At 43.7% G+C, this 13,536-nt stretch overlaps 1 protein-coding gene across 4 annotated transcripts in view; it reads left to right on the top strand.

Annotated features, from left to right (window-relative positions):
* Positions 1 to 13,536, top strand: part of FAM169B (family with sequence similarity 169 member B) — a 55,258-nt gene that overhangs the window by 16,897 nt on the left and 24,825 nt on the right. For all 4 annotated transcript variants that reach the window (XM_032233391.1, XM_032233390.1, XM_032233388.1 and 1 more), the window contains exons 4-5: positions 10,998 to 11,083; positions 12,035 to 12,209. In XM_032233391.1, the coding sequence (XP_032089282.1) occupies positions 10,998 to 11,083; positions 12,035 to 12,209 (261 nt within the window). The remainder of the gene's footprint in view (positions 1 to 10,997; positions 11,084 to 12,034; positions 12,210 to 13,536) is intronic.

Below are 13,536 nucleotides of genomic sequence, written 5' to 3'. Positions count from 1 at the left end.
TGACACCTGGGATGTGGGCATATGGAAAAGCATTTGGGAATTCTGTGCCAGCTACTCTGGGCACAGAGGAAGGGTGGGAGAGGAATAGAACTTGGCTTCTAAATGGAAAACACTGCGAGGAGTGACTTCCCTGAGAACCTGTCTGCTCTTCTCATCAAAATGACATTTTGAGTACTCCACAGGAATTTTTGTGACCAAATAGCAAATAGATCTTGCAACAAAATGTTGTGGCATCAGCATTCTAAATTCAGATTTCAGAGATGAAAACAGAACAAAGAACGGTTGTAGCAACTGAGTACGGCTAGTCTAGAGAGAAGAAGGACTAGAGGGGTGACATGATTCCAGTATTTGAGGGGCTGCCACGAAGAAGAAGGGGTCAACCTATTATCTAAAGCACCTGAAGGCAGGAGAAGGAGCAATGGATGGAAAATAATCCATCCAAGAGAAGCAACCTAGAACTAAGGAGAAATTTCCTGACAGTGAGAACAATTAATCAGTGGAACTACTTGCCTTCAGAAGTTGTGAATGTTGCTCCAACACTGGAAGTTTCTAAGAAGAGGTTGGATAACCATTTGTCTGAAATGGTAGAGAGCAGTGATGGCAAACCTTTTTTGGCACCGATTCCAAAACGGAAGCGTGCACACTCGTCACAACCAAGAAGAGGAGCTGCCCAGGTGGCATGTGCGCTCCGAAAAATGAACTTCTGGTTTCCAGCACATGCATGCGCACCAGCCAGCTAGGCTTCTGGTTACTGGTGCTAGCCAGTGCACATGCTCGCACTGGAAAACGGAAGACCAGATCTTCCAGTTTCCGGCACTGCCCCATGCACAAAGGCCAGCCGATCATCTCACGGGCGTGCGAGCCAGAAACCCAGAAGAGGAATAGGTGACACCGCTTGTGCCAGGTGTCATGGCTCTGCGTGCCACTTTGGGTACGCCTGCCATAGGTTCACCATCACGGGTTTAGAGTCTCCTGCTTGAGCCAGGGGGTTGAACTAGAAGACCTCCAACTTCCCTTCCAGCCCTATTCTGGTTGATTCAATAATCCCCTCTAAGATTAAGAATACTATTTGTGAGGATGTGGTTTCGTATCTTCCTTGCCGTCATAATGAACTTTGGTGGTGCAGTGGTTAGAGTGCAGTACTGCAGGCTATTTCTACTAAGTGCTGGCTGCCTGCAATTTGGCAGTTCAAATCCCACCAGGCTCAAGGCTGACTCAGCCTCCCATCCTTCCAAGGTCGGTAAAATGAGATTGTTGGAAGCAATATGCTGACTCTCTAAACCACTTGGAGAGGGCTGTAAAGCACTGTGAAGTGGGATATAAGTCTAAGTGCCATTGCTATTGCTATTGCGAACAAAGCAGCTTGTTTCCATACACAGTTGTCTTCATCAGACCACAAAAACTAGATATTTTTTATTCTAGGCTAGATAATAGTGCCAGCGTCACGGCGTTTCAAGAGAAATGACTTTCTTTTTCTGCCTGAGAATTTGTAAGTAGCGGAAGGAAGCCAAGAGAACATTGCAGCCTTGGTATTTTATCTTACAGTTTTTACGTGTACTTTTGAATTTTAATGTGTAACCCAATGTATAATGTCCTCTTCATCTCTGAGTCTCTAACTGTTCTCAGTCATGATTTGCCAGTTTTAATTTTGGGAACGGAGCGAGCCTTTCTTCATTGATTTTATTATCTCCCCGAGTCGAAATGTTAAGATTAGCCATTTTTTCCTTTAGCCTGATTGTGATTGTAATATGGTAATGGCTTCGGATGGGGAAGAAAGGAACAGGCTGTGTCTTGAGTTCAGTCAGATATAAATAAGGGGGAAAAAACCTACGTTTTTAATACGGTGGTTAAAAAAAGTTTTTATACTTGTTTTCTGGAACACTGTGTATTATAATAACTTCCTGAATTATGAAAGGTGTAGGATTTTACAGCCCATGTAACTGGTAATAAAAAGTACTCTTTCTATGCTGGTTTTATTTTTTAAATTTAATGGAGAATAAAGGCTAGATAGATTCTGTAAGATCAGTGGGAAAACAGATCCAGGTTACGGGAAGGGTGTGGCTTCGATGCTGCTAAGAAAGTACTGGTTACCTACACAGAACATGGAATCATAGGGCTGGAAGGGACCTTGGAGATCTTCTAGTCCAACCCCCTGTTCAGGGCAGGAGATTTATACCAGCTCAGACAAACGGTTGTCCAAGCTGTTTTTGAAAACCTCCAGTGATGGAGCACTCACAACTTTGGGAAGCAAGCTATTCCCTTGATTAATTGGTCTGGCTGACTGATTTAAAAGGGGGATCTGGAGGTTTAAAAAGGGAATCTAGTAGTTTAAAAGGGGAATCTGGTGGTTTAAAAGGGGGATCCGGTGGTTTAAAAGGGAAATCCGGTGGTTTAAAAGGGGAATCTGGTGGTTTAAAAAGGGAATCTGGAGGTTTAAAAATGGAATGGTGGTTCAAAAGGGGAATCTGGTGATTTAAAAAGGGAATCTGGAGCTTTAAAAAGGGATCTGGTGGTTTAAAAGGGGAATCCGGTGGTTTAAAAGGGGAATCTGGTGGTTTAAAAGGGGAATCTGGTGGTTTAAAAGGAAGATCTGGTGGTTTAAAAGGGGAATCCCATGGTTTAAAAGGGGAATCCCGTGGTTTAAAAATGGGAATCTGGTGGTTTAAAAGGGGATCTGGTGGTTTAAAAGGGGAATCTTGTTGTTTAAAAGGGGAATCTGGTGGCTGTTCCCGATCATTGTAGCTTTTCCAGTCAACTTGATCAAGCTTGACTTGGTACAATATAATACAATATTTTGTAAGAAGAGTCTTGTGTACATGCAGAGAATAGGAGACTGACCTGGAAATATTCAAGAACTTGGACAGGTAGTTACATTATGATTATAAATCTCAATGGCCATAAAACAGGTTAGTTGCGTGAACCACCTGATTTTACAATGTTTTATTACCAGTAGTCATTAAGTGAATCACCGTGGTTGTTAAGTGAATCTGTGGCTGTTGAGTGAATGCTGCAGTTGCTAAGCAAACCAATGGTTTGCGGTAAGTGTCATTTTTGAAAAACAAAACCAAAACCCCCAAACCCACATTTTGGCAAAGCCATCCTGAAACGAGGCCACGTAACTGCCGGATTCTGCACAAATCCTTTCCATTCCCCACCAGCTAGAACCGAAGAAGCTTCTTGGATGAGAAGTGAGCCGTCTTCCAAGAATAGAGCAGAATAAATTAGGATCTGGAGTAGAATATCAGAGTTGGAAGGGACCTAGGAGGTCTTCTAGTCCAACCCCCTGCTCAAGCAGGAAAACCATACCATTTCAGACAGGTGGCTGGCTGTCCAGTCTCTTCTTAAAAGCCTGCAGTGATGGAGCACCCACAGGTTCTTGTGGCAAGCTGCTCCACTGGTTAATTGTTCTCACTGTTAGGAAGTTTCTTCTTAATTCCAGATTGCTTCTCTCCTTGGTTAGTTTCCATCTGTTGCTTCTTCTCCTGCCTTCAGATGCTTTGGAGAATGGATTGACTATCTCTTCTTTGTGGCAGCCCCTCAAATACTGGACTACTGCTATCAGTGTTGCTTCTCTCCTTGGTTAGTCTCCATCCATTGTTTCTTGTCTTGCCTTTCGGTGCTTCGGAAAATAGCATGACTGTCAGCATTCCAAATAGCATCCAAAAGTAAATCAGAGTCGAAGGCAAAGTATTGCTCAAAGTTCCAATTTATTAAGAGAGCCTTGTTGGCACAACTGGGAAAACCCGAATCTGAAAGCTTCCTGGTTTTCCCCACCCAATTGAAAGTTCAAGATCTTTCCCCCACACCCACATGTCCATCACATGGTCCAATCTCCCACTGCCATGCTGGCAGTTCCACTCATCCAGTTCCGGTCAGGTGCAGAGGTGCAAAGACAAAGGATGACCTTGGCTTTCTAGAAAGGAATTTTGTAGGCATAGAAAATGCCTAGTAGAATAATAGAAAGTGTGGCAGGCCAAAGACCCAAAAGAAAAGATGGCTGCAGGCCTGACAATGACCCTCTCCTGTGTGTAGGAGCCCTTCAAAGACTGCTATCAGCTCTTCCCTGTTCCTTCTTTTCACTAGTAGACATAGCCAAGTCAATCAAGAAAGTTCAGTTGCCTTTTTTGAAAGCTATGAAAGCACCATGGACAAGCATGACTTGAGTGACAGAGAACCTTCAGAGGCATGGAGCATCAAAGCATTCTGCATTCAGAATACTAGGAAGTGAAGAATATGCAGATCCAGTGCTGGGGGTCCATCACATTATAGTGAATGTAGCTGCTTGCACAGGCGTGTAAGATCTTCCCTGTCTACTTATGCTTTAAGGAAAGGACATAGAAGAAGGTAGGAGCCAGTTACTACAGTGTGACAGTTGATATGCTAACTTCACTCGACTCTCTCTGAATTGTTGAATTGTTTAGATTTTCCATAGATGTGTGTAGGTGTCCTTGGCAAACAGGCTTAGTGCTAGGCCAGCCTTCTCCTCAATGCAAGCATTCTCACAAACATAAAGTAAGGGTAAATTTTCCCTGTCCATTAGTGTTGCGGCCTGTTGGCCACTGGCCTCTCCAGCAGCCGAATCAGAGGAGGAGGAGGAGGAGGCGTGGGAGACAGGATCAGCATCAGGGCAACCTGGGAGCTCTGAGGGGGAAGAGGGGATGGAGCTGTCAGAGGGAGAGACAGAGGCGAAGCCTGGGCCGTCCATCACCCCTCAGATGGAGAGTCAACAGCCCCCAGGTCTGGAGGTGATTGATGAAGAAGAGGAGGAACAGCTGGGTCCAGTGCCTTATGTGGGGATCCGCAGAAGGCAGAGGAGAGGAAAGTAATGGAAATCTATGGGCTGGTCCTTGGGACGGAAGAGCCACAGTTGCTAACGAGGCCCCACCCTAGCTCTGGGGATAAAAGGCAGGGGGAAAGAGTTGAATAGGTGTGGCAGACCACTATTGGGGAGCTGGGTCAGAACAATTAGTGTCCGACTGTAGGACACGGTACTCATCTCTGTTTCTTGGCCAAGGGAGCCAAGCATTGTCCAAAGACAATTTCCATGCTCATGTGGCCAGCATGGCTATACGCTAAAGGCACATGGGACACTGTTACCTTCCTATTAATCTGTTCGCATTTGCATGCCTTTGAACTGCTAGAGGGGCAAGGAGCTGGAGCAAGTAGCAGGATCTCACCCCATCACGCGGCACTCGGGTCCCCAACTTCAGCTGTCAGCTTTCCAGCTGACAAACTCAGCATCTTCAATGGCTGAGCCACGGCACTCCCACTTCCCAAATGTAGCGTTCCTTTTATCCCATTAAACCTGATCCTTGCTCCCTTTTTGTGCCTGTAACATGAATCCCCACTGAAGTTGTGGGTTGATTGTGTTTGCAAAAATTGGGTGCACGTTGTGAAGAGCACTGTTTGAAATTCTATGCATCCCACGATCCAAAGAACAAGGGCCAGCTGTGCAAAAGTACTCTTACAACTTTGCTTCGTCCCGTTTTGCACCCACCGTGTGCACAGAACAGATTTTGGCAAACCTCTTTGTAAGCCATGGCAGTTTCCTTAGGAGCTCATTTGAATCATAGAATCAAAGAACTGGAAGAGACCTTGGAAGTCTTCTAGCCCAAGGCAGGCGTCCTTATTAAATGCTTTAGAAAGAATGTATTTATTCTAATGTATATTCTAATAAATGATGTATTTAATATTGTATTTACTAATACATTAATAAATACATTAGAATTCTAGAACATAAAATCACAGGATTGGAAGGGACCTTAGAGGTCTTCTAGTCCAACCCCCAGCCGAAGGCAGGAGACCTTATTCTATCCTGGGCAAAAGGTCATCCAATCTATTCTTGAAAACCTCCCAGAAAGGTACATGTGGTCCTCAACCTACGACCACAATTGAGCCCAACATTTCTGTTGCTAAGCGAGACAGTTAAGATAATTTTGCCCCATTTCATGACCTTTCTTGCCACAGTTGTTAAGTGAATCACTGTAGCTGTTAAGTTAACAACACGGTTATTCAATTGAACCTGGCTTCCCCATTTGGGAGCTGTTCTGACCCCCTCTATACGGTGAGTCACGCCGACACAAGATTCCTGCTAGACAATTTATTCACAGTAAATTAACACACCGACAAGACGTTGGCAGCAACCCAGACTTCCACAGATAAGAAATACACACAAGAGCTTCTCCAGCTTTAGTATAACGGTTGTGTCCTGCAAACAGCCTCCTCCCAAAGTCTCTTCTTATATACTCCCTTGGGAGAGGCCTAATCACAACCACCTGGCCCCAACTATCTTCTATATCTCCATTGTTGCTGTCGGCACTTATCTGCCCGTCTTTGCCTGGTGTCCGGGACCACCTCCCTTAGCTCCTCCCCACTGCTCCAGGGTCTGACATCAGGGACAAACTCCCTTTGGCTTTCACTGCTGCTCCATGCCTCAGGCGCTTCCTGGTGGCCAACCAGCCTCTCTGATCCCTGCTTGGAGTCTGAACCCTGTCCAGGGTCCTTCACATCTTCCAGAGCCGACTCATAGGGCGCCTCACTATCAGAGTCTGTTTGCAGCTCCAACGGCTCCTGCTGGGCCACAACAGGGAGCTATTGAAGAGAAGCTGACCTAGGCAGATTAGAATTATCTCTGGAAACATAAAAAGTTAAAAAAAAAAAAAAAAAAAAGAACGGCAAAATAATTGTTAATGGACTTTTATTAGATGAAATAGTCTCCTTTCCCCACGTGTGTACTATTGTATAATTCTGCCCCATAATAAATAAATATCCTGTAACAGCCGATCCCTTTCGTAGGTGTTCCTTGGCAGCTTTGCTCTTTCTTTGATGTATTGTGTTTGCATTTCCCTGTTCTCTCTTGAATTAGGATCAAGGTCTGGTAATTTATTACGCTAAATCGGAAAAACAATCGGAGGCTTGGTAGCACAAACTGTACGCCCCTTTCCAAAACTCTGCTGTGTCTTCTAGAGCATTTCAAAAAATTGGCTGGTCAATTGTGATTTTTTTTTTTAAAAAAAAAATTTTTAGAGGAGCCAAAAAAGAAGTTACTGAATATAAAAAATAAAGACGTTAATAATTACTCTTCAGTCCATTTTAATTTAATTCAGTCAAAATATATTTCTTTTCAGAGAGGTAGCTCTTTTCATTTTTGGTTGGGTCCAGGCCCTTTCCCTTCATATTAAGTCTATGATTCATTCTCGAGATACTGTCAAGACGAGGACAATGGGACTTTCTGGTTTTTCTTTGAAGATGTTTCACTTCTCATCCATGAAGCTTCTTCAGCTCTGACTGGATGGTGGGGAATGGAAGGATTTATATTCCTTGCAGACAGCTGGTCCTTTGCATCCTTTTGGTGAGACTTGAAGGTTTAACTGACCTCGGGGTCACCTGAGTGGTACTCCTGGTTTCTGTAGCCTGCATTTTTCCCTCTGGAAATCCATTCCTACTCCCACACCATTCAAAGGGTCTTCATCCCAAATTGGATAGCTAAGATTCTCAATCATCGAGGTCCTGGTTGTCCCAAAGGTGCCTTTTTTTTCAGGAAGCAACTGGATTTTCTTGTTTTTTCTTTTGAAGACGTTCCGCTTCTTCAGCTCTGACTGGATGGTGGGGAATGGAAGGATTGATATTCCTTGCAGACAGCTGGTCATCTGCATCCTTTAGGCAACTGGATTTTCTTGCTTTTTCTTTGAAGACATTTCACTTCTTATCCAAGAAACTATTCAGAGCTGGAGAAGCTTCTTGCATTAGAAGCAAAACATCTTCAAAGAATAACCAGAAAGTCCAGTTGCCTCTTGAAAAAGCATTTTCATGACCCGGATGACTGAGAATCACCATAGATATATACTCAAGACAAAGATGGCAAGCTTTATAACCAACTTTTACAAAGCAGAGAAGAGCAACAAAGACGATTAAGGGACTAGAGGCAAAACCACATGATAAACGGATAAGGGAACTACTATAGGTATGAAGTACTAATACCACTCTATAAAGCCCTAGTAAGACCACACCTAGAACAATACTGCATCCAGCTTTGGTCACTATACTATAAAAAAGATATTGAGACTCTAGAAAGAGTGCAGAGAAGAGCAACCAAGATATTGAGGGAACTGGAGGCTAAAACATGCGATGAACGGTTGAAGGAACTGGGCATGGCTAGTCTAGTGAAGAAAAGTACCAGGGGAGACATGATAGCAGTCTTCCAATATTTGAGGGCAGCCATGGAGAGGAGGGGCTCAAGCTACTCTCTAAAGCACCCGAAGGCCAGACAAGGAATAATGGATGGAAACTGACCAAGGAGAGATTCAATCTGGAAATAAGAAGGAATTTTCTGACATTGAGAACAATCAACCAATGGAACAGAAGTTGCCTTCAGAAGTTGTGGGAGCTTCATCACTTGAGACTTTCAAGAAGAGATTGGACTGCCATTTGTCAGAAATCGTGTAAGGTCTCCTACTTGAGGGTTGGACTAGATGACCTACAAGGTTCCTTCCAACCCTGTAATGTTCTATGATTCTAACAGATTAAAGAGACTTTTGATTGATCTTAAGACATAAGCAGTCAGTGCCTGTCCCTTATATTTATAATCTTCTTCTTGGAAATTTGTTGAAACTCAAAAATGATGTTGGAATGAATGAGGTGGAAGGGACCTTGGAGGTCTTCTAGTCCAGCCCCCTGTTCAAGCAGGACAACCTATATTATTTCAGATAAGTGGCTGTCTAATCTCTTCTTAAAAACCTCCAGTGATGGAGCAGCCATGATTTCTAAAGGCAAGCAGTTCCACTGGTTAATTGTCCACACTGTTAGGAAGATTCTCCTTAATTCCAGGTTGCTTCTCTCCTTGATTAGTTTCCAACCATTATTTCTTGCTTTGCTTTCTAGGGCTTTGGAGAATAATTTGCCCCCTTCTTCTTTGTGGCAGACACTCAAATACTGAAATACCGCTATCATGTCACCCCTAATTCTTCTTTTCTTTAGCCTAGCCAAACCAAAATCCTGCAGCCATTCTTCCTATGTTTTAGTCTCCAGGTCTTTGATCATCTTGGCTGCTCTTATCTGAACTTGTTCCAAAGTCTCAACATCTTTTTTGCAGTATGGGGACCAAAATTGGTTTCAGGATTCCAGGTGTGGCCTTACTAGGGTTTGATAAAGCGGCACTAATACTTCACGTGATCTTAATTCTATGCCTCTGTTTATGCAACTCAGGATTGTATTCACTTTTTTGGCTGCTGCCGCACACTTCCAGCATTTTCACAAACTTAAAGTACTAGCTGATAACCTGGGGTTGCTCAGGTATTTATTTATCCTAATCCATACATCTGTCCTCAGAAATAATCCCAGACCAAACGTAATTTCTAAAGTTGGGTTTTCCCCCTTACCAGAGGGAGCCTCCTTTGTGAAGTACTGTGAAGCCGTTACCATGGCAACTCCACCGTGCTGTACAATAGAAGCCATTTTACGGCATACGGTAGAAGCCACAACGGGCTGTATCTTAACAGAACACACACCCTGAGAAGTGTTAGGGGTGTTTTATCCCCACGGTATTTGTTTCCAGAGAGTAAGTCATCTGTGTACCAAGTTTGGTAGAAATTGCTTGAGGCGTTCCAGAGTTATGCTGTAACACACACACACACACACACACAGCCATTTTTATAATAGATAGATAGATAGATAGATAGATAGATAGATAGATAGAGAAAGAGAGAGAGAGAGAGGTAGGTAGGTAGGTAGGTAGGTAGATAGATAAATAGATAGATTGATAGAGAGGGGGGTAGGTAGGTAGATAGATAGATAGAGAGAGCGGGGAGGTAGGTAGGTAGGTAGATAGATAGATAGATAGATAGATGATAGATAGATAGATAGATAGATAGATAGATAGATAGATAGATAGATAGATAGATGATAGAGGGAGGGACGGAGGGAGGGCGGGAGGGAGAGAGAGAGAGAGAGAGAGAGAGAGATTAGATAGATAGATAGATAGATAGATAGATAGATAGATAGATAGATAGATAGATAGATAGATAGGATGGATGTTGTAGATGCAGGATTTTCTTCCAGCTGTTTTTTGAGGAACAGATCCTAGTGGGGGAGATGTGATTAAAAAATGCAAACATTTAACCACTGTCAAAGGATTAGAAGTGGGTTTAAATAGCCAGAGAGAGGGATGCCTTTTTATCACTGTTGTACAAATAGTCCTTGACTTATGACCAATCATTTAGTGACCATTCAAATTTATGATCTACACAGTAAAAAGGGGACTTTGGACCTACTTGTGAAGTTCTGATGGTCCAGCACCTCCTGTGGTCATGTGATTGCACTTTAGATGTTTGGCATCATGACTTCACGACCGTTTGCAGTGTCCCACAGTCCCATAACTCTTATTTTATGATGGTTTTGCCAAAAACTGACATTGACTCCCATTTTGAACAAAAACTATGCCATAGGAAATACTGGGTTCGCTTAATGACCGCAGCGTTCGTTCAAGGACAACAGCATTTGCAGTCACGACCACCATGTTTGTTTAACGACTGCGGGAAAAACATCATAAAATCTGTCACATCACTGACCCATTTTATGGCCATGGTGATTTACGACTGTAGTGGGTCGCTTCCCGTATGGTTGTAACTTGAGGACTACCTGCCTATCGAATAAAAAAAAAAAAAAAGAAGTTTTGCAGAATCTTTCCTGTTCAAACCGAGAGTTGTGGAAGAGCCAAACTTTTAGATTCTTTGGTGTAGACTCCAGTAGGACTACATGTGTTAATACTTTTCTCTCACATTCTCCCAAGACTTCTTAAATTCCACCGCTGCTGAAAACTTGTGGAAGAAAAATGTTTTATTGCTGACAGAAATGTGAAAATAACGCAGGGCAAGAAATACAGACAAGCTTCCAAAAATTTATGAGAGCTGAAGGCACTCTTGGGACACACAGCCTTACTTAAACAGAAGTTCCTTGCTTCATTCATTCGTTCCTTTATTCCCTTTCTTTTTTTTTAACAGTATTAGCAATTTATTTGAACAACTCCTGGCGGCTTCCTGAAGATGTAATGAAGACGTCTGATCCTTTCCGGAAAGGCCTGAAACAGGTGAAAACATCATTTAAACCAGGGATCTCCAAACTTGGCAACTTTACGACTGTTTAAACCTCACTTCAGATTTTTTTTAAGCCAGACCAGTTATTCTTCTTAAAAAATAATGACGGATTCCTGGGCGCCTTCAACTTACGACTGCAATTGAGCTCAGATTTTCTGTTCCTAAGCGACACGGGGAATTTTGATGACCTTTCTTGCCACAGTTGTGATGTGAATCCTTGCATATGTTAAAACGTTAGTCACATGGTTCTTAAGTGAATCTGGCTTCCCCTGGCTTGGCAGAAGGTCGCAAAAGGGGATCACGTAACCTCGGGACACTAAGACCGTCACAAATGTCTGCCGGTTGCCAAGTGTCCAAAATTTGATCACAGGACTGTAGGGATGCTGCAACGGTTGTAAGTGTAAAAAATCATTCTTTTCAATACCTTTGTCACTTCAAATGGTCACTCTGTTGTAAGCAGGGGTGGGATTCAGGCGGTTTGCACCAGTTTGGGTGAACCAGGTGCTAATTTTGCCTCTGGTTCGCTGAACTGGTAGTTGGAAGGACTGGCTGGCCCCTCCTACCCCTCCCCTCCCTGGAGTCTCCACGCGGCCCATTCATCATGCGCGGAGGCTCTGAGACGGTGAAAAACGGGCCTTCTGGAAGTCTGGAAACAGGCCTGTTTTGGTCCCCGGAGGGCCTTCAGAGCCTAGGGGAGGCCATTTTTACTCTCCCGGAGGCTCGAAAAAAACCTCCAGGAGCCTGAGGAGGATGAAAACGCCTCCCACCCCTGTGATGCAGAAGGCCAAGTAGGCCATGCCCCCCCCCCCCATGGCCACGCCCACCCATCAAACGGGCAGAGAACTGGTTGCTAAAAATTTTCAATCTCACTCCTGGTAGTAAATCAAGGACTGCCTGCATTCTTTGTGCTGTCTTATATCTCCTCATCTCACTTGCCTTTCAAGGTTCAAACCTTTCAAGAGAGAATCGTTCTCTACGTCCTTAACTGCATCATTTTTGGCATGTTGGAGAGGAGCTCGACTGACGATACAGTCTTCGTTCCTCATCCTAAGAAGGAAGATGCCAGAATATTCTGGAAGAGTGGAGAAGCGGCGGCTTTTTATACCATCAAAAGAAGAGGTACGTCTTTTCTGATGGCCCTTCCCAACTCTTAAGCGTGTTTATAAGAGTCAAAAAGAACCAGACTACTTTGGATGATCCTATCTTGGCGGAGTTAAATAAATACATTTTAAAAACTTCTAGCCGATAACCCGACATGGCCAGGGTAATTATAGGGGGAAAATATCCGGACCAAACATAATTTCTAATGTTGGATTTTCCCCCTTACCAGAGGGATCCTCCTTGTGTAGTACTGTGAAACCGTTACCATGGCAACTCCACTGTGCTGCACAATAGAAGCCATTTTACAGTAGTACAGTAGAAGTTCTTTAAGGCATAACAAGCTGTATCTTAACAGAACACCACCACCCCTCTTAAGGAGCGTTAGGGGTGTCTTACCTCCCACAATATTTTTTTTCCAGAGAGTAAGTTATCTGTGTACCAAGTTCGGTAGAAATTGCTCAAGCCGTTTTATATATATATAAAATTTAAGAAGATGAAAACCATCTGGGTGACCTTGGGACACTCCCTTTCCCTCAGTCCAATCCATCTCAGAGGGTTGTTGTCTGGAAAATGGGAGGAGGAAGGAATATTAGATACGTTCCTTGTGTTGTTTATAAAAATACTAAAGATGGGATATGAAAAAAACAAACCAAATAATTCCCCCATGCTTAACTAATACGGCAGGCATCTCAAGCTCCATGACCCGGCCTTGAGCCTTTTGGAACTGGGCCGCAGAGCGGGAGTATCCCCATTCGCATGAACAGTGTATGAGCGTGTGCGTGTGTCCATTCGCACACACATTTGTGCTTGCTCACCACTCACATGGAACCATCCCCTCTCTGATCCCATCCCCCCTGCCAATCCGCAAACCCAAAATGGTTTTGGGGAACTATGCTGTAGCTGTTTAAAGATCATTTCTCTTTCCTGTAAACTAGCTATCATAGCAGTATTGCAATATCTAAGGGGCTGCCACAAAGAAGAGGGAGTCACTCTTCAAAGGCAAGGCAAGAAGCCATGGATGGAAACTAACCAAGGAGAGAACTAAGGAGAAACCTCCTGACAGACCAATTAACCAGTGGAACGGCTTGCCTCCAGAAGTTGTGGGTGCTCCATCACTGGAGGTATTCAAGACGAGATTGGATAGCCAGCAGTTTGAAATGATATGGGTTCTCCTGCCTGAGCAGAGGGTTGGACTAGAAGACCACCAAGGTCCCTTCCAACTCGGTTATTCTGTTATTCTTTCCTCCTTCGAATTTCCCACAAGCTTCCTGTAGCAGAAATAATTTCTGGGTTCCAATACCATTGCCTTCTTTCCTGAGTCTTCACATCACCCAGGCTCGGGTCA

Source organism: Thamnophis elegans, chromosome 16 (genome assembly GCF_009769535.1).
Source record: "Thamnophis elegans isolate rThaEle1 chromosome 16, rThaEle1.pri, whole genome shotgun sequence".
In the NCBI taxonomy this organism is placed as follows: Eukaryota; Metazoa; Chordata; class Lepidosauria; order Squamata; family Colubridae; genus Thamnophis; species Thamnophis elegans.
Note: the sequence above shows the minus strand (reverse complement) of the source record. Positions and strands in the feature narration are given on the sequence as shown.